Source organism: Gracilinanus agilis, chromosome 2, assembly GCF_016433145.1.
Source record: "Gracilinanus agilis isolate LMUSP501 chromosome 2, AgileGrace, whole genome shotgun sequence".
Lineage (NCBI taxonomy): Eukaryota > Metazoa > Chordata > Mammalia > Didelphimorphia > Didelphidae > Gracilinanus > Gracilinanus agilis.
In genome coordinates this window covers 194,834,747-194,859,868 of record NC_058131.1, presented here as the reverse complement: position 1 = coordinate 194,859,868, position 25,122 = coordinate 194,834,747, and the positions used below count along the sequence as shown (strand labels likewise).

The 25,122-nt window shown below is 38.0% G+C and overlaps 1 protein-coding gene across 5 annotated transcripts in view; it reads right to left on the bottom strand.

Moving 5' to 3' along the window:
- Positions 1-18,024, bottom strand: part of ERICH1 (glutamate rich 1) — a 160,676-nt gene extending 142,652 nt beyond the window's left edge. For all 5 annotated transcript variants that reach the window (XM_044663606.1, XM_044663603.1, XM_044663604.1 and 2 more), the window contains exon 1: positions 17,937-18,024. In XM_044663606.1, the coding sequence (XP_044519541.1) occupies positions 17,937-17,958 (22 nt within the window). In that variant the 5' untranslated portion in view covers positions 17,959-18,024. The remainder of the gene's footprint in view (positions 1-17,936) is intronic.
- Between the last annotated feature and the right edge of the window lie 7,098 nt (positions 18,025-25,122).

Sequence of the window (25,122 nt, the reverse complement as noted above, 5' to 3'; positions counted from 1 at the left end):
TGTGAAGGGTTACCTAATTGACAGCATTAGTTATAGTTAGTCAGTCATCATTTATTCCCTTTAGATAGCAATAGCACTTTGTAAAGCTGAGTTTAAAGGCAGGTCCTTACTCAGACTCCATCTTTGCTTCCCTTCCCCCACCTGAGGTTCCTGAGACAACTGATAGGGCTTTCCTTTGATCCACCTTCCTAACAAACATCCTTCAAAGAAAATAAACCCTTTTGTGTTTCAACAGCCCTATTAGTATAATTTGTCTGTTAGTTATCAAGAGGGAACAAAAGGGAAAGAAACAACATACTCTGGGCTCAGAGGGTAGCTGGGGCATCCATCTTGAAGGAAGGTGTTACTTCAAAACAAGTCCCTTCCTGTGAAATTAACTAAAGCCTGTTTGTTAATTTTAGTCTAATCTATTTCCCTCAGCTTGTGTTTGAGTCTAAGTCCCAGTCTGTAAGCCTGCTGTGTTTGTCTGTTTAGTTTAATTTCTCTTCTCCCTGAAGATCTCTGTTTCCCTTCTGTGTTATACTCCCGACTTCAGTCCTATTATACCTTGAATCTCCTTTAATCCCAGCCTACCTGTAACTGAGATTACCCATTTAGCAAGTCTCCAACATCCTCCTTTCAAATTCCCTTATACCACACACCTTCCTCAAATTACCCACATAACAAACAGTGGAAAAGAGCAGATAACCAAAGACCATAATGTACGAGGGAAAGTATTTCCTAATTAACAGAAATGCCTGAAAAAAAATTGGGAAGCATTTTTGTTTTTGTTTTTGTTTTTAGACCCTTAACTTCTGTGTATTGGCTCATAGGTGGAAGAGTGGTAAGGGTGGGCAATGGGGGTCAAGTGACTTGCCCAGGGTCACACAGCTGGGAAGTGTCTGAGGCCGGATTTGAACCTAGGACCTCCCATCTCTAGGCCTGGCTCCCAATCCACTGAGCTACCCAGCTGCCCCCTTGGGAAGCATTTTTGAAAAACAAAAACAAAAACAAAACACCCAACAATTATCTCGCCATATATTTTGTAATATATACCACAATGCAAACTGGAAATAAATGACAAATAATAGCAATAGTCCACACTGGAAGGGGTGTGAGAAGATACACACAGTAAAACATTGTTGGTAGAGCTGTGAAATGGTATAATCATTTTGGAAAGCAATTTGGAATTATGCAAAAAATGACTAAAATATCCATGCCCTTTGAACCTTAAGTCTCCATTACTGGACATACCCTACAGAAGACATAGGTAAGAAAAAAGTCTCTCTATACTCCAAAATAGTTATAGCAGCACTTTTTGTTATAGCCAAACATCAGGGAAAATTTTTTTAAAAAAAGAATTGAATGAGACCGTCACGGTAGAGGGTAGACAGATAAGAAGATGACTTAGAACTATTCCTTGGAGCAACACCCATACAAAAAGTCAAGAGGATGAGAATTAAGAAAAGGAGCTTAAATAGGGCCTTATATTCCCTATAGCTTAAGGGTCCTTAAAATGTGCAGAGACAAAATTGGAAGTCATGTAGCATAGGACTTTTGATTTAGTTATATACTTTCTTTATCTCTGTTCTGTCTACCACATTTTGCAATAGCCTTGAATCCTCAGCCACAGATCTTGAACTTTGGAAGAAGTCAACAGGTAAAAGATATGCTTTAGATATTAAGTCATTTTTGTGATACCTACTTCCCTAGAACATGTCTTAGTTCTGCATCACTGGTGATATGGTACCTTGGAAATATTTTAATTTACATATCTCTAATTATTAGTAATTTAGAACATTTTTTCATGTGGCTAATGATATCTTGGATTTGTTTTTCTGACAATTGCCTAATTCTATCCTTTAATCATTTATCAATTGGGGAATGGAGAATCACTTCTCTTTATATCTTAGAAAAGACCTTTATCAGAGAAACTTGCCACAAAATATTTTCTCCCATTTTCTTGCTTCTTATTTTATAGGTTGGTTTTGTTGTCCAAAAACTTTTAGTCATTTTATGTAATCAAAACCGTCTATTTTATTCCTCTGAATCTTCCTGTCTCTTGTTTGGTGACATTGGTTATAAAATAAATACAAAGTAATTTTAAGAAGAGAAGAATACTAATACCTAAGGAGATCAGGAAAGGTATCCTGTAGTGTGAAGATGGGATTAATTCTCCCTTGCCTATTTTTAGATTTAATCGCCAGAAGTATATACACCCCACTTATCTTTAAGTATGGGGAGGTCTGTGACCCATGTGTGTGATACTGGGTGATGAATCAGAATCAACTGGCTGCCCCTTGGGAAGTCCTAAGCAAAGCTATAGGTGCAATTGGTCCACATAAAGTGGAAGGAAGGCACAGGAAGTGACAAAAGCTCGTTAAGCTAGATTTCTCATTTCATTACTTTCACTCTTTCCTTCTGTTTTATAAATAAATTGCTATAAAATCATTCTGACTTGAGTAATAATTTTGGAGACCACATTTTTTATTATATTTAGTCTAACCTTTAATTTTTAACCCGTACAGTAGGAGTCACTAGTTATTTGTTAAATAAGGGGATAGATCTAAATGACCACTAAGATCCTTTCTTTTCAGAACTGATATATTATGATTCTACTAACAACTTGTTAATCAGAGAGAATAATTAAATTAAAAAAAATTAACATCAACTCCAGAAGCCAAAACAATAATGTTTAAAGTAGCATTATGAGATTACTAAATAGATAAACAATCATCTTTTATTAGTAAAAGTTTTATAACAAAATTATACTTGATGTTTATCTTTTGAACTTTCCCTAACACTCATATAATCATAACATTTTTTGTCAGACTCCCACAAATAGGCCCTTTTTTGAAAAGTACAACAAAGGAAAATGTACTTAATGTTAATTTGAGGTTGCTTAGGAGGAATTTTGCTTATTTCATTAAAAAAGATTTATACTAATAAGTCTATACTATGAAGATTCAAGAATATGTATTAAATACTAAGTGCAAAGGTATTACCTTAGGTTTCAGAGGTACAAAGATCAAAATTATAATTTTCTTTAAAGAGATTACATCCTTTTTAGAGTGATTAAAGCATGAATATAAAATAGAAAAAAACAAGATAATCTGAGAATCTAACAACCTGGAATGTATCTGGAAAGGTTGTATTTAGGAGAAGGCAACTGAACTGAGTTAGACTTAGAAGACTAGAAGACAGGCATTCTAAGAGGCAATGATAAAAAGGATTTGCATTCCTGGAAGAAAAAACAGACTGTATAAAGCCATGAAGATGGAAATGGGACATTAACTTCAGGGTTAGTTCTTGACGTTCTTGCTGTTACTTATATAAGATACTCCACAACCAGATTCTGTGCATTTTCATTATGCCTGGAATACTATTCCTCGTCTTTGCTTCTTGGCTTCTTTTAATTCTCAGATAAAATCCTACTTTCTATAAGAAGCCTTTTCCTGGCCCCCTAAATGTTAGCGCCCTCCCTATACTGATTACCTTCAATTTATTGTATATAGTTTATTTGGACAGTCGTTTATATGCTGTCTCTCTATTAGACTGTACATCTTTTCCTTTCTTCTTAAACTGAATGCTGAGCACAATGTCTGGCATACATAAGGAAGCCCTTGTAAGTGCTTGCTGACTGGCATGTTATATAGTGTTTGTTTTTTTAGCATTTCCCAGCATACATGCATTGATTAAAAATAAATAACAACAGGTTCCTAAGAAATAGCTTTTCTTTAATTTTTAGTATCAATGGATTGGTTTGTATTGATAATGGCTTGCAGCCATTTATTTGGTACTACTTTATTGATATTTTGATGATTGAGTTCTTGTGTATGAAGCATATGAAGGGTCATATGACTCTCTTCTTGGATCTTAGACTCCAAGTTAAATTAAAAAACCCCAATGGTATGCAATTATCACTTTTACTTTTGCTCCATGAAGAGGAATTTGTCAGTTCTATAAGTATTTCTCTAAGTTTTTAACCTACTGTCATTATTATTATTACAAGTGATGAATTCAGATCTTTCTGAGTACTCTAGCATTTTATTTACTATTCTATGCTGTTTCTCAGAAACCAATAGACCTTCATTATTATCACTAACATAATTTTATCAGTTTCTGATGGTCAACTATTTGATAGTGCCAAGGACTTTGGTGGCAAGAACCTTACTTTCTGGGTCTTTGGAAGCTGTGTAACATTTTCAGGAATAGGTACCAGCCAGGCAGCCTTTCCACAGGGTTGCTTCCCAGAATGAGGGCTGAGGGCTATTATAGGGAAATTGAGGAAAAGCAGGAACTGCTGCAAAGCAGAGACAGGGAAGATTCCAGAATTCTGGAGACTGAGTTTCTCCTGAGAATAGTTGATCTCTCTCTGGAGTGAGTCAGTGTGTGAACTTCTCCTGTGAGCAGTTTATCTCCCTGGAAGTGGTTGTGTGTGTGTCTGAACTCCTCAGGTGGACTGAGTGGGTTTGACCATTTCTCCCTTTCCTTGTGGCTGTCCATCTGGTTCCTGTTTGTGTATCCTGATACTCCTGATCTATCGAGATTCTTACCAAACTGCTGAAGACAACTGTCAGTGAGAACCTCTCCCTTTTGAGCCCTTGATCCTGCTACCTTCCAGCCTTTTTCCTACTCTAGTTACCATCTAAGGGGGTGGAATTTGGTTAGTGAGGTATTGTAGTAGAGCTGGGATCTTTAGGTAGAGTGTGTACAGTTAAAGCACAGTTACAACATTGTGAAATACAATTACTGAGTTTTGGTGGGAGGTTTAATTACATCAATTAGTCAGATTGTCCCAATCCCCTTCCCTTCCTGCCATTACTTTTAATAAACCCTGGTACATCATTTTGGGTATCCTGTTAGTTTCTCTTGTTGGCCTTCCCAAACCTGTGTACTTCTGATAATTGGCCCTAACAACTATTTTAAAACCTATGCCCCCAAGCACACAATTTACCTAATTTTTAAATTTCAGGCACAGGTTTGCAAGCAATGCCACTCAGGGTCTCAGGCTTTCTCAATCAGGGTCTGAATGAGGGGAGATGACGATAAAGGCGGTGATGGTGGTTTGTCTTACGGCTGAAACCTTCCATATGAATTGTCTCCTTCATTAGAATGTGAACTTATTGAGAGCAGACATTGCTTCATTCATTCATACACACTCTACTACAACATGATGCCACAGCAACCCATGAGTTGGGAAAGGGAGAGAACAAGAATTTATTAAGAATCTAATAGGTGCTTAATCTTATTTGTTCACAGCATATAGGTAGGAAGGAGTGCCAACAGTGGAACTCCAAGAAACCAACCTAGGACTTGGGCATATCCAGGTCATGGTAGCCTCTTAAAAAATTCCTATTTCAATGGGTAGGACATAAGGGTTTTTTGTTCTCAGCACCAGGACAACTCAATAATGCAGAGAAGAACATAAGTTTCATAGGAAGGGGAAGGTTCATACTCAGGATTGTCTGATTAGTTTCTCATCACATCAAAATAATTCAGAGAGCCTTGTGCAAAGTAGTCACTTAATAAATGTTTGTTGAATCAATGCCATTCTTGCTATTAGCTATGATTAGTTTTATTTGCACACTGTAATAGATGGGGTTGTTGACAGGCAGATTTTACTTGAATCAAGTGATCTATAAACTGAAAAAATTTGAGAAACAATGATTTTGATTTGCAATCAATATATATGTCAAATTTTCTTTCTCTGACAAAAAAACTCCTTTATAATTTTCTTTATAAGCTATCAGTATGCCTATAACACAGCCCTTCTTTGTCACTACCTCTTAGAATCACTAGTTCCCTTCAAAGCTTATTTTAAGAGATATTTCTTGAGTTCTTCACTGATAAATGTTCTTCCTCTCATGAAATAGTTTGTAATTAGATGGAGTGATGTTCCTGGAATCAGGAAGATCTATGTCAAGACCAGGGTTCAAATCCTGCCTCTGATATTTACTAGATGTGTGACACTGGGTAAATCACTTAAAATTTTATTTCCCTCTGTTTCCTTGTAAAATGGGAATGATAATAACAGGACCTACCCTTTAGGATTGCTGTGAGGGTCAAATTTAATAATATTTGTAAAAAGTGCTTAGCACAGTGAATGGCACTTGCATAAGTGCTTCTTTCCTTCTCTCTTTGCCAAGAAGCTGTAGCATGTGCAAGGGCCACACCCTAGGAAACTGTCTAGGTGAATGGGCTATACTAGATTGAGGGTAACTGAATCAAAATTTACTGCCTGCCTCCTTGGCAGTCCTAATCAGAGCATCTGTTGTGATTGGACACATAAACTGTGTAAATGGAATTAGCTCATCTTCATTCATTGTTAAACTCTAGCCATCAGAAATAATGTCATCCCACCTCCCTTGGTGGGGAGGGGAGATTAGTTACCCACATGTGACAAGATTTAAGGGCTGTAAACAATCATGTCATAAAGAGACATCCTGTGGTTTCAAACCCAAACACAATTATTTCCTCTATTCCCAGTACAGCCACTTACTTTACAGTAGTGGACCTGTGTTCAGCCTTTTTCTCGATTCCTATTCATGAGGATTCCAGACATATATTTGCCTTTACCTGGGAAACTTCTTAGTGGACATGGTCTCATCTGCCACAAGGGTATGTGGAAAGCTCCACCCTCTTTGCACAGATTTTGAGCCAAGACACAGATAATATAACATTTAAAAACAGTAAGTTAATTAAATATGTGGATGATTTGCTCTTGGCTTCACCAGATGCTGAAAATGTCAAGAAGATAGTAAACATCTTCTTTTAGAATTACATAAAAGAGGCCATGAGATCTCAAAAGGAAAAGCTCAGTGGTGTCTCCCCAAAGTGGAATATTTAGGGTTCATTTTAACTGCTGGTGCCTGTTATATTTCTCCTAAGCACATTGAAAATATTCAAAAATTTAGCAATCCTACCACTAAAAAACACTTAAGAACAATCTTAGGAGCAACAGGTTTTTGTATACGATGGATCCCTTGCTTTGGGGAAATTACTAAACCCCTTATAGCACTAACAAAAGATTCAGTCCCTGAACCTCTTAAATTAGAGCCAGAACACCGGTTAGCTCTGTCGAATCTAAAACAAGCTATCCTGTCTGCCCCTGCTCTAGGCATCCCAGATTATAAACAAATGATTTACTTTATATGTACATGAGCGTAGAGGGGTAGCTTCAGGTGTTTTAACTCAAACTTTGGGACTTTATCAGCATCCAATTGCTTATTATTCAGCCCAGCTGGACCCAGTAGCTGCAGGCACACCACCATGTCTTAGAGGCGTAGCTGCCACAGCTTTGTTAGTAACAAAAACTGTTGATCTAGTATTGGGATGCCCATTAACAATTATGTGCCCACATGAAGTAGAAGCATTACTGCTAAGACACAGAACACAGGCATTTTCTGATCAGAGAATTACAAGGTATGAAATAACTTTACTAAATAATGAGAATATTACTTTAAAACACTGTACAACTCTTAATCCTGCCACCTTGCTTCCTGATTTACCAGTCTCAGAAGAACCATTACATAATTGTGAAACACTAGTGTCCATGGCTGAAAAGCCTCGAGGCAATCTCCTGGACACTCCTTTAGACAATCCAGATCTAGTCTTATTTACTGATGGTTCTTCTTTTATGAGGGATGGCATACGCTAAACTAGAGCTGCTGTAGTCACAGAATTTGACATTATATGGTCAGTTTCACTGCCCTCAAATCTAAGTGCTCGAGGCGCAGAACTCATAGCACTAAAACATGCATGTATAATTGCCAAAAAATAAAAAGGAAACAATTTATACAGATTCTAGATATGCATTTGGAATTTGTCATTCAGTGGGTATGTTAGGGCTTCAGAGAGGATTTTTAACTTTAGCTGGAAAATCTATAGCTAATGCAAAAATTATTAATGAAGTACTTTCTGCTCTCCAGCTACCAGAAGCTCTAGCTGTAGTTCATTGCTCTGCCCATACAGGTGGCACTGACCCTGTCTCTAGGGGAAATGACCAGGCAGATACTGCCACAAAGCTAGCAGCTATAGAAGGGCCTTAATTAATTTTAACATTAACAACCACTGATGACAAATTTATCACTTTCCTATGATGAGAAAGAAGTAGAAAAATGGAAGTGAAAATTTAAAGCTAAACAGATGAATGGAGTAAGGGTGTCCTCTGAAGGAAAACCCCTGCTCCTTTGAAACTTTTATTGTCAAATTTACCAATCCATTCATAAAAATGGTCACTTTGTTACCCAGGGCATCGTGGACTCCGTTAAAAGGGTATGGATAGCTCCTGGCATACCCACTATAGCCTCTAAAGTGTGTGCAGCTTGCCCTATCTGCCAAGCATATAACCAACATGCCTGTCGTGGCAAAGCTTTTGGTGGGCGTCCTCTGGTTTACACACCTTTTGAGCACCTGCAAATTGATTTCATAACAATGCCAAAGGCTGGACAATGTAAATTCTGTCTAGTCATAATGGATCAAGTGACCAGGTGACCGGAAGCATTTCCTACTGCCCGAGCCACAGCGGCTTTTGTCTCCAAGGTGCTTTTAAAAGAAATCATTTCTCGTTTTGGCCTGCCTCCACGTATTTATTCGGACAGGGGAAGTCACTTTACTGGTTCAGTTTTATCTGAAATATATTCCTTTTTGAGGATAACTCCCAAATTCCATGTACCATATCACCCCCAGAGCTCAGGCCAAGTTGAAAGGATGAACAGAGAACTTAAATCTATGATTGGCAAATTATGTACTGAGACACATCTGAAATGGCCTGACATTCTCCCTCTAGCTCTATTTTATCTTAGAAGCAGGCCCAGGGGAGATCAACACATCTCACCATATGAGATGCTTTTTGGACATCCCCTATACAGGCTAAGCTTTTTTCTCCTGCATATACATCCCTATTGGGAAGAGATACTTCTATTGCTTCCTATATACAGGAATTGCAACATAAACTGTGTGAACTCCGTGAATCTGGAATTGCAGTACAAGTAGGACCAATAGACTTTTCACTTCATGACCTGAACCCAGGAGACAAGGTGTATATAAAAAATTTCCAGCACACTGGAGCAACTCAGCCTTCATGGAAAGGGCCGTTCCAAATATTATTAACCACTCCAACAGCTATAAAATTTGGAGAAAAGGACTCTTGGATTCATTGCTCACATGTAAAGAGAGCATCTTCTATTGAAACTGATTGACTGTTTCCTTTCACATACATTGGAGATAACAGTTCATAGACAAATGGATGCTGTTTTTGGAATCACATTGTATTTTTTTTTCTCCCTGAATTTATTTTTAATTTTCTTCTTGCTTTTCCTATTATCTTTTAATAGAATAATTGATTTTTCCCCTTTTTATCATTTCTTGTACTTAAAGTACATATAATCACTATTAATCATTTTATTTATTTTTTTGCAGTGATATATGTATATATATGTATATATATATATGTATATATATATTTGCTGTAATATTATTGCTTACTCACAAGGCTTTAGACTTTGGGAACCTGCCATGTTTTGTTAAATGTTATGGGACTATGATTAATGCTTCTGTCTGATTCCAGGAGAAGGGAACACAAGAGCCATTAAAAAGTGCTAAGAAGGCACAAGGTCATGGAGACTGACCGACCAATCCCAGTGGGATTGATGAGAAAAACTGCACAGTGCCAAGGAGCACAAGGTCAAAAAGACCATGCAAATACAAGTGGGATTGAGGAACTCCCATGCCAATACTAAGGACCTGAACTCAGTGTAAGACTTGAAGTAGCGATGCTTAACATATGTTAAGATGTAGGACTCTTTGAACTACACTGCCAGTCAGGTAACGAAGGTTGGCCATCATCCTGGCTCACCCATATATTACTGAGAGTGAAGGTAAATCAGACCAGGGAATGACAGGCACTTCCCTTGCATATAAATCTGGTCCCTTTTTTCTCTCTTATAGAATGGCAACTTCCTGTAGTCTTGGCTGCCAATGGGTAAGTGCAGTATTACTGCATTTTGTTCTACAGACTAGTAGAATGGAAATTATATTAATTGGACCCTAATACAAGGGCCTGTTCTGAATTTATTTTTGTTTATTCAGAAATTTTATGTACATAGATTTTGATATTTTGATTCATTCTGATTTTAAATGTTTTCTTTCTCCCAAAGTTTCATTTTTCTTCTATTTGATTTTCTTTTTGTTTTTTCTTTTTGTTTTTTTTCTTTTGAATTGACTCATACAACCCCATAACTCAACTATGTATCCTGAGCTGATCTGGGTATTTCTTTTTTAAATACCCTTGTCAGGGGGGATTGTATTTTTATAAAATCCAAGATTTAATTTTTTGTTCGAAAGAAAAAAAAAGTTCTCAGGGAAAGAAGCTTGCTGATTCCTTAATCCAGAGAATGAACTGTTTTCAGAAAGATGCCTGAAGAATCTACATTGCACCAAGAGATCCACAATGAACTTTGGGGTACAATTGATTGAACTGATGGGGTTTAAACAGTTACTTTGAATGTACATTTTATGCCAATAGGGGACTGCCCCCAATTGGTTTCTTGTCGATGCCCTTAGCAAAACATTGGTTTTGCCTTCTCTCTCTTCCATTCCCCTCCTCTAACTATTGTAGTTAGAAGACCTTTGTGGGTATAAGATGATTATGTAAAATGATCACTTGGGGTGACTAGGCACCCAATGATCATCAAGGGGGGATTGTGTAAATGGAATTAGCTCATCTTCATTCATTGTTAAACTCTAGCCATCAGAAATAATGTCATCCCACCTCCCTTAGTGGGGAGGGGAGATTAGTTACCCACACATGACAATAAGTAGCAAATCAATAATAAGGGACTGCCCTTTGGGCAGTCCAAAACAGTGTTGAGGCTGCCATTTGTCCACTTGAATTAGAGGTGGATGAAGGAAGTGATGAAAGATGCTATCTTTTAAATATGATAGTAACTTCCTGTTGAATAGTTGGTGCTTTGAACTTGGTGCTGAAGGATCTCTGCTGAGACCTTAGATGACTTCCCTCTGAATTGTCACGTGGGTAAGTTAGGCTGACTTCCTTTCGCCTCCCTTGGCGTTTCTAGAGTCTCTACCCTCAAGGAGGCTTCTTGTCTCTCTAATTGTCTAAGGCCTTGCGGCTAGCAGCCTCGTTTAATTAACCTCTAAACCCTCATCCGGACCGGATCTCTGGTCTGGGCCAGAGTTTCTCTCTATTTCCCTACCTTCAACCTTCCTAATTGTAAATAAACTATAAAAGGCATCCTGATTTGGGTCTATTTTTAAATACGGAATCAAGCTAATCCAATTGATTCCTGGCGACCATACTTTAAATAAATATCTAAATTCCCCTCTTACAAAACCAAGAGGAAGGCACAGGAAGTGACGCAAATGAAGCCTCTTTAAAAAAGAGTGACAACTTCCAGTTAGTGGGAGTTCAGTTCAGTTCTGCACTCTTCAGCCTAGGACTGGATCTGAAGGAGCTTTGGCTGGGACTTTAGACTCACTCTTCAGCCTGTAACTGGACCTGGAGAAGCTCTAGCTAGGACCTTGGACTTGGTGAGACTGTTCTTAAATCTCTTCCTTAGAACTACACGTGGCAAGTGAAGAAGTATGATTACCTTAGCCTCCCTGGGGGTACCAGCCTCCCAGAGGCTCCCTTGATTGGGACCTCTTGTTAATTGACTTTTAGGCTCCTTGGCTTGGACCTCTGGAGCCCTGCAGAAGTAAAGCCAGGGATTGAGTACATAATCTAGTTCTTTAAATTAGATCTCTTACTCTACCTCTTGTCTGAAGTTTTGTTTTGCCATTGGACTTTGATAACTGGGAGAGTAAGACTGATGAATTTCTGCAATCTGTCTCACTTAAATCCAATTTATGCATAATTCAAAAGAAATCATTTTGGTCTTCTTGGAGTAAGAAGGACAACAACCAATCATTTCCTCTTTAATACTCTGGGGAAAGGGCAGTTTCCTTTATGTCTCTGTATCTCTAGTGCCTAACAGTGTTGCATATAAGTAGGCAGTTAATAAAAGTTTGAGGAAATGAACCAAATTCTAATGTAATTGTCTGATTATGAGGCTAGTTTTTTCATAAAGAATAGGCGGTCCAAACTCATTTGAGTGGTTATAGACCTCCTTAAAGAGGCTCTGTAAAACTCCATGGCTAAATACAATCAAAACTGTAATTTACAAAGAGTAACATCTTTTAGAACTTAGTATCTATAGAGAATTTGACTCTGAACTGGTCATCCTCTTGACAACAGAAAAACCTTTGGTAAGCATAAATATCCAAATTTGATTCCTCACTTGATATTAATAATCAAAAAATTGATCAAGGTTATTTTTGTTCTAAGATGCTTCCAGGAATAATATAATTTTTGACAATCACAGTATATCATTTATTGAAGAACCTTTAAAAATGGCTTTTTGTTCTACTAAAACCAATGGTACAATAGTAAATAACACAGTAGGAGCTTATTCTCACTGGACAATTTTGTGACTGCAACAACTACTGCAGTTGTACATACACTTATATTGGACAGACTCTGTGGATGAAATGATTCCAATCTTAAACATTTCTTAGGCTTCACTTTTGGACCAGAATTGAATAGGAGAAAGACAGTAGATTAGATGCCTTTAGAGATAATGTATTATTCTTTCAATGACTACAAGTTTCTCCTTGAAACAAAGGGCCATTTTTAAAAAAAGGGAATTTGGGTTTCATTTATTGAAGGCAAGTTGTATTTCCATTCCTTCTGTGAAAGGGAATTTTTTATTCCCTTTGTCTATTTTAAGTTAATCAAACAGGAACTTGAAGTACCCTTTCTTAACACTTAGTAAGTCACTAATGAAGATAGTTAACACTAACAGTCATTAACACTTAGTCCTAAAAGACCACAAGCACTGCCCCACCCTGGGCAGTGCTAGGCAAATTGAGACTTTGGTTCCTGAGATGTGATAGACCAGCCCACAGTGAAAGGAAGGAGAAACCAGAGAGACAGGAAGTAACGAAGAAAACTGCTTATAAAAGTGAGCAGAGGGTATTCTGATTCATTTTTTTGCTATCTTGGTGGCTCTTGCTGAGGGAGGACCTCTGTGTTGGTGTCTCTGCATTGGAGGGATTCTTCTGCCTTGGACTTCTGCATTGGAGACTGATTCTGTACTGGTAAGACTCTTTCTGAAAAGACTACCATAACTCCTAGTTGGAGATTGGGACCTGAGGGAGCCTTTGTCCAGAATGAGCTGGATTTCTTCAGATTGGCAATTATAGGGTATTTAGCTAGGCAATATTTGCTACCTCCTTCCTATGTTTCCCTCTTTACTATCTCTAACCTGCTGTAATAAAGCTACTAACATACTCATAGTTTAATTTTTAATTTTTATAAACGGCACCACAATAAGTCTTTTTAACTCATAAATTTAGGCAAACCATTTTTAATCCTTACATTTCGCTAAACCACAAAGCTGAAGGGCAATATCTCTGAACAGAAGAGCTAGGAAATCAGGCCTCAGAGACCACTGGAGAACAGCCTATTCAGTCAGCACTGAATATGATACTCAGACTATAAGCTCCCTCCTGAGTTTTTTGAAAAGGAGTAAGGAGGAGGGAGAAGCTTTCAGGTAGATCCTCATCATATTCCAGGACCCTCCTACAAAGACCATTTCATTCTCAGAACCACTGTGAGTAAAGGGGAAAGAGAAATAATTTTCCTTGTACCCCTACAGGGTCAGTTCTCTCACAGTACCAGTCACTCACACATTTGCTTCCACTACTCCCATAGTTACTTGTCTCATAGCAATAGAAGTTTCATTTCCTTCCTGACCCTTCACAGCAACTCCTTTAAGCTGTATTTATAAAAATGATGGAAAGAGGTTATCTTTTAACCTCAACCAATACCTAACTAAGGCTCTGAGTGCCATCCTTTTCTTATCTTCTCTGGTCAAATGGCAGGAAGCTTCAGACTAAAATTAGATCATTAAAGTCATCAATTTGCACATCCCTCTGCCATTCTATCCTTGACCTTTTCCCCACTTCTAGCAGCACCTAGTTTTTGGTTCTTCAGAGGATTGAGAATAGTGTTAAGGGACCATCATTTTAACATCAAAATCCCTCAGGTGATGCTGAATCCCTGTGAGTAATAGAATACCACAGTCTCAGAAATATTAAAGTTGTAGGTCATTCAAAGATTAATGGGGAGATATGGTGGGCATAAGAAGGATATAAAGACATTATCAATAAATCCTTGTTCACTGAATAAAGAACTGAGCAGAAGTGTTATAAAGAATATCATCAAAGAGATGTATGGCCAGAAAAGGAGGTCAGTTAGTCATGTAGAAAAAACAAGGAATAACTTAACAGACATGCTCTGTTGGTTCTAAGTAATATTGGGTAATCCAAAGAAAGGCTTCAAGCATGTTGAGTAGACTTATGATGAAGGATTTATGGGAAGACATAGTTGGGAGTCACATGGATTCTGATCTGCATTGTTGGAAGGTATATTCATATCAATGAGATCAAATATTCATTGAAGAATCACAGTAGATGACTACCAGTACAGCTCTATTAAGATCCTGATGCACTGTATAAGGCATAAGAAACTGCTTCCTAAATTTATCATATGAAAAACACTTTAGATAAATGCACATATCAGATTTTTGCATCTGAGCTTCCTTAATATATGTCTGGTACATTTGTATTTTATAGTTTTCCCCCATCTCCCCTTTGTAAATACATTGATGACGTAGAAGACACTACATCATAGCTTTCATCAGGGCTTTGAAGAACAATCATTGACACAGCTTAGGAATGGATCTCACATGTTATTCAGTCCAGCCTATCCTGAATAGGAACCATTTCCCCTTTCCTCCAACATATACACTAAATTTTTGTTAAGTGGTCATCAGGTATCCACTTGAAGACTTCCACTTATAGGGAATTGAAGCCAAACTATTCCATTTTTGAAAAGCTATTATTGTTGGAAAGTTTGTCTACTCTTGAACCAAAATCTTACTCTGTAACTTTTTCCCATTGTCCCTAGCTTGCTCTTAAGAGGCTAAACCAAGTCATCTCTTTTCTATACAGTCCTCCAAATGCTTACAGAGCTGATTTTTCAAATTAAAATATAGTAGTAACTAATAGGGCTCCTTAAGGTTTCCATCAAGGGCAGCATCATTCTTTACCAGTCATCCAGATTCTTAAATTTGGAACCATCTTGACTCTTTTTCTCCTCCTTCACACATCCAATCAGCTTCAAAGTCTGCTTTACCTTCACAAAATATCTCACACATGTCCTTTCTATTCAAATGGCTACCATCCTAGTTCAAAGTCTCATCACTTTTCCCTAAATTATTAAAGGACTCTCCAAAATTGGATTTGGAGACAGTGTTGATCAGTGTCACTCTTGAAAGAATTCAGCCTCAGACCTCAGTCTCCATAGTGAGTAAAACAGGACTATACTGTGGGTCAGGAGACACTATGGGCTCCTTTCCTCTAAGGGAGTAGGTGTGTGCTCTTCTCCTTCTGGGGTAGAAGTGTGCCCCTGTTCCTATGGGAGAAGGTATATTATATACAGCTGACGAGCTAATTATTAATCTGTAGGTTGTCTACCTAATCAAGACAAATGACCTTTACCACAATCCTTAGGCACTAGTCATTCTAACAGGATTACCCTCCTTCATCATATTCTATATTTTAGTCTTTTCCCTCTAAGATAAAACATAACTTCTGTGCTTGGCATTTAAAATCATTTGTAATCTGGCTCCCGCCTACCTTTCTGGATTTATTTCACATTATCCCCTCATGTACTCAACCTTCCAGCTGAAATGGCCTACTTTCTCTTTTCTGAATTCAGTATTTTATCTCTCATCTCCACACGTTTGCATGTGGATGGGCCCCTACATTTGGAATCTCCTCTCCTCTCCTTACACTCATTTCTATTTCATAGAAACCTTATTTTCCCTTAAGGATCAGTATAGGGCATCCATAGGTATCATCGACCTGAGATGTTTTTTTGGTTCCTCCTAACCATTAGTGATCTCTCATATCTATCTTCTATTATCTAATATTTATTTTTCATTTATTAGTTGTATCTCTTTCAATCCCTCCTAACGTCCCCTTGCCCTCCTCTCCTTTTTGAATGTAATTTTGACCAAAGAAAACAATTCATGCTCTTAATATTACATGTTTGTCAAAAGAATGGGCCCTTTTCTGAATAATGACTGTTGGCATGTCTAAAGTATCCTTTGTTACCGGTAATATTCCTCACATTTGGGAAGTAATTGGAGAAAAAAACGAAGATATAATTTACTGAGGGTGACTACATACCCCCAAAGAAGGCTGCATATTTAGTATTATAATATCTCTGACATTTCAATCCCAATAGACCACAGTAAATTCACTGATTTATATCACTTCCAAAACAGGATTTCATAACCATATTTTTAAAGGTCAGAAAGAAAAAGTAATTTTTAGATAAAAGCATACTACTATATCTTGGATTTAAACCTTGTTAGGTTTCTGTTAATATTGCCAACTTGCAGCTGTTCCTCAAAACACTGATCAAAGCAAAGAAAAGGCAGAAATTTTCTCACTGAAAAGTTGATCATATGACCAAAACAGTTAGATCATAAAGTTTGGGTCTCTAGGTAGTCTGATAAAATGAAGTACTTTAAATCAGGGGGGAAAGGGAAAGCCCCATAGTCATTAGTGATAAAAAACAAGACTACATTTTGTTCCTCAAAGCTTTCCTGAAGTTTCCAAATAAATACAGAAACTTTAGCTACCTTCAGAAGAAAAATCCTTTAATGAACTGAGGCCCAGAATTTTGTAGTTGGTAAAGGACTTCACATATAGGTAGCACTGAAGAACAGGACTCTCCTCTATATCATCTCTGACAGATAGATGGTCATACACCTCCTGTTTAAAGACCTCTGGTAATGGGGAAGTCAATATCTATGAAGTAGGTCCATTCAACTTTTGCACAATTTAATTGATTTTAACAAATGTTTATTAACCAACCATTGAATATGTACAAAACTTTGGCCTAAGCAGAGGATGGGTGAAGAGGGCAGTGTGAAGAGGCCCAAGCTTAGATCAGACATGGTTCCTGCCCACAAGGAGTTTATAATCTAGAGTTTACAGGGCAGCGATGGCTATAATCCAAAATACTATCAGCATCTAAATTTACTCAGCTCTCACCTTTCCTTTTGTCTTGTGCCTTCCACCTTCACATAAACGGGAAGAAAAAGGACAGCAGTGATCCTGGCACTGGAGAATGGGAGAGGAAAGGAAGTAGAATGTGTCCCTACAGGTGGGGTTGAAGAAAGGATGAAGAGCAGGGTTGGAATTAACGCAGAGTTCGAGCGGGGTGGAGACAGTGGTGAAGGCTAGGGACAGGGGGAGAGAGAGATGAGGAAGGAGACCGCTGGTCATGGGCTAAAGAAAAGAAGTGGAGAGATGGGAAATAAGGAGCTGGAACCAATGCTGGGAGTAGTAGGGTAGGAAAAAGTCCATAGAGTGAGGCCAGAAATGAAAAGTTGAGCCAGAGCTGGAGTTGGGGGCGGGATAAGGGACAGAGATAGGTTGTGGGGGGCTGGGACAGGGCAATGGCTGGGAATGAAAGGAGAGGGGTAGGGGCGAGACAGAGTTGGGAGCTGGAGACAGGAATGATAACTGGTCCAGGAGGAGGGGTGGGAAAAGGAGCTGGGACGGGGCTAAGGACCCGGTACGGTTGTCCCTCCCGCCGGTCCAGCCTGCCTTGGTGACATCAAGCCCTGCCCAAAGGTCAGCAAAGCTGCCTGCCCCGCTCCAAAGGCCTTTCAGAGAGAGCCAAGACCCGCGGCTTCTCGCAGGCAGGTCCAGCTTCACACGGCCCAGGCTTGGGCCCCATAAAGGAGCTCAACTGATGCCTGGATAATTGGAACCCCTCTGATGGCAGCCCTGGAAGCGTGCCCTCTCCTCACCTTGCTGCTTTGCGCCGGACATGGCTTCAGGAGAGGACAGAGAGATTACAGCTGCCGGGAACCAGCACCATCACTGCGTTCCGCACCTTTTCAGAGGCTTGCCCCCACAAGCCCCTCCCGTGCGGTTCGTTTGCCCAATCCGAATCCCGCTAATCGTTTATTTAGCTGTCAATCACTGGCGCTCTTGCCTTTGATTGGCTATCTCGAAGCGAAGGAATTCATAGCAATCAACGGAGCTTCCGTGCCAGAAGTTGGCTATTGAGCATGCGCGTATACCTCCCTTCAGCCTTAGATTGAACAGTATCCTCTACCTGCCTCTGATATTCTTTCAGTTTTTGAGTAGTAGTGTATTTTACATCGTCAGACCAGTTAGAACAGTTATAGAGTTTATAATAATTTTTTGCCATTATTTTATTAATTAGATTTTAGGTACCTTGAGGGCAGGACCTCTTTTACCTTTTTTTCTATTAAGTTCATAGTAAATGCTTAATAAATGTTTATTGACTGATTTATAATTGATGAGGCTCAAAGAGGGGCCTGAACCTGGGTTTCCTGAACTCCCAATCCAATGTTCTTTACTTGATAGACAAATTGATAATAATGAGGCAGCTAAGTGGCGAAGTGGGGGGCAGTTAGATGGAACAGTGAGCCAGACCTGGAGTCAGAAACACTCTCCTTGAGTTCAAATGTGACCTCAGACACTTACTAATTGTGTGACCCTGGGCAAGTCACTTAATACTGTTTGTCTCAATTTCCTCTTTGATAAAATGAGCTGGAGAAGGAAATGGCAAACCATTCCAATATCTTTGCCAAGAAAACACCAAATGGGGTCACAAGGACAAACCCACCAAACAATAAAGTAATAAAGTGGATAGAATTCCAGGTCTCCAGTTCAAATCTAAGTTCAAATCTAACCTTAGATACAAGCTATCTGTGTGATCCTAGGCAAGTCATAAGGTAATACTTGTAAAGTACCTGGCATATAATAAGTGTTATATAAATGCTAGGAATATCATTAAAATATTATTAAGTGGCTTATAAAATATTTTCTATATGTTTTCTCATTTGATTCTTCAACAGTTCTCTGTAGTATTATTTATTATCCCTGTTTTGCAGATAGATAAAATGAGGATGAGAGAGACTGAATGATTTGCCCAAGGTCACACAACTAGTGAGTTTCAGAGACAGGATTTGAATTTAAGTCTTTCTGACTTTAAGTCTAGCATGCTCAATGTATCACCTTCTAAGACAGATTTATTAATTACTTATTATGTATCAGGTGCCATACCACATAATGGGCTTCTAAGAATGAAAGCAAGAGTATTTAAGAACATCAGGGGAAAAGCAGGAGGTTTGGGGGGCTTGAAAACTAGGGAATATAGGGTAAGGGAGGAGCAAAGGAAAGGTACTAGTTAAGCAAAGGGTTTGGAAGAGAATAGAAAAAGGAAGTAGAAGTGAAAAATGAGAACTGGACAGTATAGAGAAGTCAAATAGCAATTCAAGGTAATTCCTTCTATATTTAACCTGATATAGTAGAAAGAGGACAGGATTTGGATCCAAATGATTTGTAATTGAAACCTGATTGTTATTACTTCCTTATATGTTCTTAGACAAATCAGTTTCTCTTCTGGGGGGCTTATTTTCTTCATCTGTAAAATGAAGAATTTTAGACCAGTGGATGGATTTTAAAATCCCATGTATCTCTAAATCACAAGGGAGCTCTCTTGCCCTTTGAATTTTGTTGCAAGTCCTAGATAACAGTAGCAGGTGAGACTAATTCTTTCTAGCTATGCTACATGAGACCAGATGGAAGTAGATTTTTTCTTTTATTTTTAATGACCATAAAAGAGCTAGACTGGTTTGGGTTCATTAATATATATATATATATATATACATATATATATGAATTAATGTTTTTTGCTGTTAGATTTATTTCCCACTTCTGCCAGTATACAATTTTCTATAAATGTTCTATTGTTGTTCAGTCATTTTTGCAGTTGTGTCTGATTCTTTATGAGCTCATTTGGGATTTTCTTGGCAAAAAGAAGAGTGGTTTGTATTTTCTTCTTCAGCTCATTTTATAAGTGAGGAAAGTGAGGCAAATGGGGTAAAGTGACTTGCTCAGGGTCACACAACTAACAAGAGTCTGAGGCCAAATTTGAACCCGGGAAAATGAGTCTTCCTGATTCCAGTCCTGTGCCACTTTGTGTAAATGTTCTATGAATATTCGAATTTCAAGTTCCATCCATTTTACCTCTGAAAAATACCTCTTGAATCTCTTTCCTCCTCTCTGTTTCCACTTCTATCACCTGTGCAGACATTTCTACCTATCTTGAACTGTTGTAAATATCTCCTTTGAATAGATTTTCTAGCCTCCACTGGCTCCTCCTCTCCAGTCCATTTTAACTACCCAGTTGTCAGTTACAGCAATCTTTTTTTTTTAAACCTTTAACTATAGTCTTAAAATGTTTATTGGTTCCAAAGCAGAAGAATTATAAGGGCTGGGCAATGGGGTGTTAAAGAGACTTGCCCGGATCACTGAGATAGGAAGTGTCTAAGACCAGATCTGAACCCAGGACCTTCTGTCTCTAGGCCTGACTCTCAAACCACTGACCCATCTAGCTGTCCCATAGCCACAGTAATTTTGCTTCCTTAGTTGGCCATCTCATTAATATGCTTAGAGAGCTTTGTACAAAGGTTGCTGCCTACAGAATAGTTAAATAACTTTGACATTTAAGACCCTTTAAAACCTGACACTAATTTACTTTCTAGATGATTTCATGTTATTTCCTGTACCTAGACGGTTGGGTGATACAGTAGATAGAGTTCTTGGTCTGGAGTTAGAAAGATCTGAATTCAAATTCAGCCTCAGATATTTACTAGCTGTGTGATCTGGACAAGTCACTTAACATCTATGTGCCTCAGAATCCTTGACTGTAAAATAAACATTATAATATCATTTACCTTACAGGATTGTTGTGAGGATAAAATGAGATAATATTCATAAATAAGTGGCATATAGAAGACCTGAATTAAAATCCTAGCCATTTACCTGTGTTATCTTAGACTGGTTAAATAACTGTTCTGAATCTCAATCACCTCACATGGGAAATGAGAGAATGGGATCAGATGGCCTCTAAGGCCCCTTTTACTCAGAGACAATGTGGTAGAGTTGGAAAAGTACTGAACTTGAAGTGCTAAATTTGGATTTCTGGATTCACATCCCAGTTCTGCCATTTACTAGCTATGCTACTTTGGTCAAGTCACTTAACCTTTCTGGACATCACTATAAAATGAGGGAAATGGACTGACTTGTAATATCTCTTCCAGCTTTAAATCTTTGATCTTAAGAAGGCTCTCCCTAATTCCTTTGAAGTCCTCCCTCTTGGCAAGTTGAATCACCTCTTTAACAGCCAGCTCAAATGCCACCTCCTTCATGAAGCAATCCCTAACTTCCAGGTCAGAAATGATCTTCCCCCTTGGGCACTTTGTTTTGTAATTCTCTAATATACTTGCCACAGATTATTCTTGAATTCTTGTATCCTCTTGATGGATTGTTAGCTCTATGAAGGTGAGGTCATGTCAACTAAATTTTGCATTTTCCCTAGTGTTCTGTACACTGTATATAAGTTGATGTTTGCTGAATGAATAAATCTTTTTTTTAAAACTGCTTTCACAATGGTTTATTTCCTTTTATCTTCAAGACAGCCTCATAGTTAGGTTGACTCTTCTTTCCATTTTATAATAGAAGTTGTCATTTATCCCAAAGTAAAAATCCAAGTGACAGAAGACTAGAAATTACATCTTATAAACACCATCATAATGTATCTTTGTTAATCTAATTTGTTCCTTGATCTCCTTTCAGAATTTCTATCTGGGAATACCTGGGAAGGACCACCAAGATAGGCTACATTCACGAAATCTTCAAGATCACCACATCTTGTCATCTCATCTTCTTTAGAGTGAATTTCTTCATCTTTCTTGGTTTGTGTTATTGGTTTCTTAGACTTTGAACCCACTGAGCCAACTCCAATTAATCCTACAGTATGCATTTTCTCTCAATGTAAGCCTTTTTATAAACAAGAATGGTGTGAACAGCAGCCCAGGGATAGTGCTGTGGGATTTTATTCTTCCCAGGGATGATACCACAGGAAAATTTCACTTATCAGGAAGCAGGCAGTTTAGACACAGTGGGATGCTCAGTGCTATACACTCTTAATAAAGGAATGTTATATAACAGAGCAAAAGCACCACAGTAAATTTTTACTACTGCAGTGCTACTTACTATGTAGCCTAGGGCAAGTAAGTCACTTTCCCCTCCCTGGGCTTCATTGTCCCCATATGTAAAATGGGGCAATTGGAATCAACTATCTGTAATGAATGTCCTTTTCATCATCCAATCTATTTTTGTGTGACCTTCGCAAATAATTAAATCCCATCATTCATTCATTCATTCACTCACTCACTCACAGGATCACAGTGTGCCAGAATGGGAAGGAACATCATCTATCCTAAACCATGCCTATCAAAAAATCCCTTCTAACAAGTTATCCAGGCTTTGCTTTAAGACTTCTAAATGATAGAGAATGCACTAAATATGTGGACATCCTGATACACTTTTAGATGACTCTGTTAAGATGATTTTCTTTAGATTGAGTCTAAATCTACCTCTTTGCACCTTCTCTCTGGATCCAAGCAAGATATGTGTAATTCTTTCTCTTTCCTTCAAATATTTGTAGCCATCTATCATGTCTTTCCTCATCCCTAGCCCCTGTCCTGAATCTCTCCTTCTCAAGGCTAAATACTTCCATTTCTTTAAAATGATCCTCATATAGCATGTTCTTAAGGCCCTTCACCATCCTAATTACTGTCAAGTGAATGCTGTTCATTTTAGCAATGTTGTTTCCAAGATGTGGTACTCAGAAAAGAACACAGTATTTCAGATATGATCTGACCAGAGCAAAATACAGCACAGCTGTCACCTGCCTAATCCTGGATATCTTGCTCTTCTCTGAAGTTTAAGATTATATTAACTTTTATAGATTCCCTATCACACTGTTAATTCAGACTGAGTTTGTGGACACTAAAACTTTAATGTTTTTTTTTCAGGTAAATTATTCTTTGGTTATTTCACTATTATTATATTGTGAAGTTGATTTTTGAACTTAAGTGAAAGTCTTTATTAAATTTATTAAATATTTTGATAATATTTAATCTTATTAAATTTGGCCCTATATTCTAGCTGGTTGAGATATTTTTTGAGCCTTGATTCTGTTATCTAATATGTCATCTATGAAAAGATAACAGAGGATTCTGTCACCTGCAATTTGATAAACATGACTTCTACATCTTTTTTCTAAAACATTGATAAAAATGATCTAGGCCAACCACAAATCTCTGAGACACTCCACTAGAGGCTTCTTTCAAGTTGACTTTGTGTCATTATTGATTACTCTTTGGGTCTAGCCATTCAATCAGTTCCAAAGCCATGCAATTGTACAATTATCTAGGCCATATCTCTCCACCTACTCCACAGAAATAACATCAAAGATTTTGTCAAGCATATTCCTAACATCTAGGTAAACCACATTCACAGCATTCCTTAAATCTATCCTTCTAAAAATCTTGTTCTAAAAGGAAGTGAGGTTGTCTTGGCAGAACATATTGATAATCCCATTCCGATTCTTTGTGATCATTGCTTCCTTTTTGCTAGCCATTCTTTGAATAATTTATTCTATAATTCTATGTGCCATAGAATTATAGAATCTATTTCTATAATTATAATAGCCAAGATCAATCATACTAACCTATAGTGCACAGAATCCATTCTTCCTTTCCTTTAAAACTATGACTTGGCCTTTTTTTCAATACTGTGCAACTCTGCCATTTTCTGAGATCTATGAGGATGTAACCCATTCATAGGTATATGCAAAATAAAAAAGAAAGTGATGGGTATTAGAGGAGGAGGTCTCTTGTAGGATGTAGAAAGAAAACAGAACCAGAAAGGTACTACACTAAGAGGTAAAGAGGAATAGTATTCCAAGCATGAGGACAACCTATATAAGAGTACAAAGGTGGAAAATGGAATGTCATGTATCCAGTGGGATAGTTCTTTTGGACCTATTGACTTTAACTTCATTAAGGGCAGCTAAGTATTGTCTTAATATTTTATTCATCTTGGGTTTTTACTTCCTAATTTCCCCCTTTGTTCTGTCCATTGCAATCTACCATTCACATCCTTTCATTTATTCAGTATTCATTAAACATTTATTTATATTCTAGTTGGCTAAGAGAGATATAAACATAAATAAGATTGTGCCCTTGCCATCAAGGAGCTTGTAATCACAGAAAGAAGAGATAAGTACCCCAAAATGTTTGAAAACTGTAGCATTCTCTCTGGGGCTATTTTCTCAACTCATAATCCCACTGGCAGGAGGAATCCACGGAAGACAGCTGGTACCACTTCTCTAAGGGTTATAAGGGTTCCTAATACTGTCATTTATAAGCCCCCAACAGTATGTTTTTCATTATTAAACAGTCAATTAGACTCCATTGGGCTTTAGAAAATGGATTTACTAAGAACAGTAGGTACAAAGCATTCCTTCCAAACTGGATGCACATTCTTCCCTTGCAAACTCAAGGTCCCCTGGGAGAGTGGGCTCAAATTTAAACTACAAAACTAAAGAGACACACATGTAGAGAATAGACATGATGAAAAGGAATGTCCCACTACTCACTCTGGAAGTCCTTATGAATTTTTCTTTAATTGTAGCTGTCTCTTGAGCTCCAAGGATTGGTGCTTTTCTAGATTTCTAGAAGCTGGTGCTTCTCTCCATCATGAGAGAACCCTGAAGCTGCTGTCCCCAAGTGACTCCCAAAACCCATCCATAAGCCTAAATGGTTTCCAAATATTATAACAAACTTGTGTTGGGTGCAGAGTGGCACAGGAACATTCATCTTTCACCTGTTGTGAAATAAACAAGTTCAAACTGGGTTTCGTTATGGAAAATACCTCAGTGTCCCTGCAAAACATCGTACTGCACCCAAAATTTCTCCAGGAATCACTAAAATAGGGAATTCAACTGGAAGGTCAAATATCCTTCACAAAGATAAGCAGAATAATTTAAAAAGAAAATGTACTCTTAAAAGTCTGAAAAGGCATGATGCTCTCAAAAGGGCTTTGGTA